This window comes from Alligator sinensis, unplaced genomic scaffold, assembly GCF_000455745.1.
Source record: "Alligator sinensis unplaced genomic scaffold, ASM45574v1 scaffold144_4, whole genome shotgun sequence".
In the NCBI taxonomy this organism is placed as follows: Eukaryota; Metazoa; Chordata; order Crocodylia; family Alligatoridae; genus Alligator; species Alligator sinensis.
This window is the reverse complement of record NW_005842190.1, coordinates 89,482-94,962: the sequence shown is the minus strand read 5'-3', so window position 1 is coordinate 94,962 and position 5,481 is coordinate 89,482. Positions and strand designations below refer to the sequence as shown.

General features: G+C 43.6%; 1 protein-coding gene across 9 annotated transcripts in view; it reads left to right on the top strand.

Moving 5' to 3' along the window:
• VWA3B (von Willebrand factor A domain containing 3B) overlaps positions 1 to 5,481 on the top strand; it is a 127,095-nt gene that overhangs the window by 78,087 nt on the left and 43,527 nt on the right. For all 9 annotated transcript variants that reach the window (XR_003094696.1, XM_025207266.1, XM_025207263.1 and 6 more), the window contains one exon: positions 1,471 to 1,690. Coding sequence is in view for 8 of the 9 variants with exons in the window: in XM_025207266.1 (XP_025063051.1) it covers positions 1,471 to 1,690 (220 nt within the window). In the remaining variant the exon portion in view is untranslated. The remainder of the gene's footprint in view (positions 1 to 1,470; positions 1,691 to 5,481) is intronic.

Sequence of the window (5,481 nt, the reverse complement as noted above, 5' to 3'; positions counted from 1 at the left end):
TCGTGTAGGTGCCCCGGCTCTGGGTGATCTGTATCTCAAATGGGTCCAAAAGTATCTGCCCTGAAGCCTTGAATCAGATAGTTAGGATCTAAGGAACAGCAGGAGTTCAGACACCCTTAGGCTTAGAAGTTGTATTGGCAAACGATGCGTGTCTCCCCACTAAATGAGTGGGTAACCTGAAAGTGACTTTGGGACCATAGGGTAGGCTGGGAATAACCTAGGTCTTCCAATTTACTGTGTAAGAAGACTAAGTATGTGACCCTTCTCATTTGTATTGCCTTCCTGGGCTAAGGCACCTTAATTTAGGGGCAGATCTTAATGGTTATTTGAGATCTGGCCCTAAATACCCATCAAAGGCAAAATGGAAGCAGCATTTAGAATAAAAAATATGTAACAAATGGAAAAATGAAGAAATATATAGCAGTCAATATACATTAAAATTTACAAAGTATAGAAAATTGGTAAGAGAATCTAAGATAAAATAAAAATCCATGCTGGCCAAAAATAAGGAAAAGCAGAAGGAGATTCTTAAGTGTATTAAGAGAAAGATAAAACATGGCAGTCATACAGAATGGTCTGGATCACTTGGTAAGCTGGCCCATTCAGTCAAAGTGTAGCTTACTATAGCCAAAAATAAAGTTTTACATGTAGAAATAAAAAAATGCTGACTGTGTGTATAGACTGGGGGATCCTGTCCTGGGAAGTAGACAAGCAACTAAATAGGAGCTCTCAGTGTGATGCTGTGACAAAAAGGGATAGTTCAGGTCCTGGATGAATAAATAGAAGTAGTGAGTAGGAGTAGGAAAGTGTTTTAACACTACATATGGCACTGATAGACATATATGGTAGTAGTGTATAGTACTGGTGTCTGTGTTTTAAGAATGGTGTTAAAAAATTTGAAAGGTTGCAGACAAGAGCCCAAAATACTTTGAAGGCTGAAGGAAATGCCTTCTGGAGAGAGACTTAAAGAGCTCTCTCTTTTAATTTATCTAAAAGATTAAGCAAGCCATTTTTCAGTTTATAGGTACCACATTGTCTTGCATATAACTCACTCCTGAATATAACACACACCTCGTTTTTGAAAAAGTAACATAAAGAAAAAAAGATTTCACATTGGGTAAGTATCTGAGTAGAAGCATCTAGGGAGCTGAGGTTGTTGCTAGCTCCACACACTGAATGGGGCCCTTGGAGGGAACCCATGTACTGGCTTAATCTGGTGCTGTAGGTCTGGGGCCGTGTGCTGAGCCTGATTGGTTCTGTGGTATGGGAGCATAGCCTGGGCCTCATCCAGCATGGTCGATTTGGGGCTGTGGCCTAATTAAGTGCAACGGGTCTGGATCTGTGTGCTGGGTCCAACCTTGCATACTGGCTCCAGGGTTGTGTGCTGGGTCTGACTGCTCCCCACACTGCCAAATTTCTGGACTTGCAGAGATAAGATTTTCTTGCATATAATTCCTAATTTTGTTTAAGGTTTGAGCAGGACAAGCCAGTCTGCTACATGGAACATAAGGAAGCCTTGCTAGAGTCTTTAGAAAATCTAGGTTGGCCTGTTTCCTATGAAGATGTGATGCTGTTGGAAGATGAAATTCTGGCAGGGTTAACATATATCCAACAGGCCTCTGATCTTCAGGAAGCTGCCAAAAAGGACATTCAGAGGACCTCTGCTTCACCTGTCAACCACAGTAAAAAGGTAGGTAGTATTGGTGCTATATATAGCATAAGGTGGTATATAGCATTAGAGAGGTGGTCAAAGATATTTTTCAGACATTCTTCATCCTGTCTTTCTGTAATAATTTTGACTGTCACTTGGCTGTTTGATAAATCAGTGATAACTCTGTGCACACTGGAGGAGATGCATGTTTCTTAAATGAAATAAAAGAGTGGGGCAAAATCCAGACTGGTTCCAAGTCAGGCCTGCTTAAAATGAAGTGCCTGCCTCCAATATGATAATTCAAAATGCAGATGTAGGTTACACCTGGGCTGTCTACACAGTCAGTAGGGACAGTTAAGGGCCTCCTGAGGGCAATTCACAACAAAGGAAAAAAAAGAGAAGCTGGACATGAAGCTGCCTAGAGCTAGCCAATAGGAAATGCTTAGCACATGGGTAGATTTGAATTCCTGCCCTTTTCTTGATCCTGAACCTGGAGTCATCTTCTGAGGAGAGGCACAAGCATGACTTGTTGTGTTATGGTGGTGCCCACCTTTTGTGCAAAAATTTAGTAGTTAGAGCACTTTCTCAAGATAGGCCAAGAACCCAGGTCTCTCTTTTCTCATCATCCTGAGGAGACCCAAACACATATCTCATACTACCCAGAAAAGCACCCTAACCATCAAGTTAAAGAATAACCTACATGGGAGCACACTCCATTCCTCTGTTAAAGCTTGGTCAGTGGGCAGAAATAGTAATCATCAGGGATCTTGATTTTCCCTGGTAAAAAAAATTGCAAATTCTCTGATAAAACCCCCCAAAATCTGTGATTAAAATGAAAGGCCACTATATATATAGGTATCAGTTGAACACAATGTTTTTATTGATACATTTACAATTTTAAAGCAATTTGGTAGCCTACCAGTGCCTCAATCACTATTCTCTCTTTCTCTCTCTCTCTCTCTCTCTCTCTCTCTCTATATATATATATATTAAATTCCAAAAGCAATATGGACAGACAGACTAAGGCTTTTATATATATAAAAGCCTTAGTCTGTCTGTCCGTATTGGTTTATTCGCACTCTGATTGGCTGTCTCAGCAGCCAATCAGAGTGCGAATAAAGTGTTATGGCCAGTAGGCAGCAGAGTGCAGAGGGGATGGGGGGGCCAGGCCAGTGCAGCTGCCTTAGCCCTCCCTGCGGCTCCATGGAGGAGGTGGCGGTGGAGTCAGAGGTCAGGAGAAACAGGTTGGGGCTGTAGCAGTGAAGGGGGGCAGGGGGAGTGGCCCTGAAATCGAACTGCTGGGGGGAATGGGGTCAGGCCCGAAGTGATGGGGAGGGGGGGAACAGGGTCAGGCCTGAATGGGGTGGGGTGCAGATGAGAGGATTGGGGGAGCAGGACTGGACACTGGGCTCTGTCCCCACTGGCCCCGGCCCTGAAGCAGAGGGGGCGAGGGTTGGGGGAGTGAGCCTGGGCCCGGGTCTCTGTCCCAGCCACCCCTGCAGGCAGGCAGCGATGGCAGTGACGGAGTGCACAGGCCAGCGGTGCTGGCCCTGCCCCCCCATGGCAAGTCCAGTGCCATTGGCCCTGGCCCCCTGGCCCTGCAGGCAGTGACGATGGAGCAGACAGAGGGGTGGCCCCATCCCCCCTGCTCCCTGCAGGCCCTGAAAATGAAATGGATGGGGGGGGCGGGGCAAAGCACCGCTGGCCATGCCCCCCGGCCCTGCAGGCGGCGGTGATGGAGCTGATGGTGGGGTGGGGCCTGCAGATGGGGGGGGTGGCCTGGCCCTGGCACCAGCCCCAGCCCCATGGTGGCAGAGGGGAGAGGAGGAGCATGCCTGGCCCCAAAGGTGGTGGGGGTGGGGACGGATGCAGGTCTCTGACTCCGGCCACCTTTCCTCACCGCCTGTCATCCTTGACAGGCAATTGACTAGTAATAAAATAAATTCTAAATACCTATACATTTTGGCATTTGATTTTGGGTTTTTTATCAGAAAATCAGAGCTCCCCCTGCCCCCTCAGCTCACAGAACACAAGTCCAGGCTCCTCACTCCCAAGCCACAGCCCTTCAGCCCTGCTGGTGCCCTTTACTCCTCCCCATAGCCCTGCTGGAGGGGACCCTGGAACTCTGCCAATCTGCAGAGAACTCTTTGCAAAATATGTGGGTTTCTCTGTTAAAATGAGAAATCCATGTTTTCCTCTGGTAAGGGGGAAAATCTGTTTTTCTCCAGTTTTCCATGGGAAACAGAAAACCCATATCCCTGGTAGTCACTGACTACATTTTCACCATGGGGTTTTAGGCCTTTGGTTTCATGCAAGTTTAGCTCCAGGAGCTTGACCAGTCAAAATAAAACTCTTCTCTCAATCATGAAAATGTTTCTATTGCCTTTTTCTTACCAAATATCTTCAGTTGTTGGTGGTGATTTTGTTTTGTTTTAGTTTAGAAGGCCTCTGCAAATATAAGTATTCTAAGGCTCTTTCTACATGCGTATTACTAGGAAAATTCAAATAATATGTTAAAATCATTATCAAGCCCAAACTGATTACTATTCTGGTCATATCCCAGAACCTTCTTTTTACTTCTCCATCTACATTTTTTAAATGTATAAAAAATACATTTGACCGAGTATATAGTTTCAAAATAACTTTGATAAAACATTTACCGATCCAAGACAGCCACATGATGTAGCAACTACTGCACATGTGAAATCAAAGGATAAATGCAAGGATATAGTTGAAAGTAGAAAGACACAGGTTGATCACAAGTTTTAAAATGAGCAGCCTTTTACAGCCAATGTTTGTTCCTATTTCATGCATAGTAAGTCCAATGTAAGGTTCTGATACTGTAAATACTGATTGTTCTCTGCTCTCATTGTAATGAGATATGTGGGTGCTCAGCATTGTGTAGGATCAGGTGCTAATTAAGTATGAATATATCCTCTCATGGTATTATTATTTGTAATGTGACAGAGCTCATTGTTTTATATTCAGTTAATCAAAACCCTGCAATGTTTCTCATGTTGGAAGCCCAGTAGTTTTTGGTTAGGTTCTTTATTATTCTTTGGGCCTTCAAAATCTTCCTCAAATCTATAAAATTCAGAAATGTTCTAAAGTTAGAAAGCTGAACTGTTTATTTTCTAGACACAGACAGATAAGGCAATACATAGTTCTAACATCTAACTTAAGATTGTTTATCTCCTGCTGAGTCAAATGGTATGGAATTAGAGAGTGGTCCACAACCCATGGTTAATGGACACCATGTTGCCTGCAAGATCCCCGACATGGCTTGCAGCCACTATGATTGACAGGAAGAGCAGGGTATCATGTCTGCAGGGTGTTACTTGCTTGCTATTGTTGCCGTAGGCTAGCAAAGGATGAGGACTCATGAATTTTAGTTTACAGAATTGAAAGTAGAAAGTGGGAGAGGAGGATTTTGTGTGTTGGAAATTAAATAACTCTCACTTCCAAAGTGGGATTTTGGTTCCAATCCACAGATATAATAGTACAAATTGTGATCTTACCTGTGTATGTGTGATTTCATCATTTTTTGTGAAAGGCATGTGATTTCATGCATAGATAGGCTATTAGTCTTCTGACTATGGCTTTTTAAAGTTAAGGGAGAGAGAGAGTGTGATTGACATTAGCTTGACTGGCTGTGACTCTTAGGCTTTCTTTGGCCATGAGAATTCAAGCTAAAAGTGACAGGTAAAAGATAGGGAGACTGATGAGTGACAAATTTGATGGCTTGACAGAAAAAGAAATACAGAAGAAATGCAGAGAGTGCACATTGATAAATGCTGTTTGAAATTTGACAGCTCAGTGTCAGTTTCAAT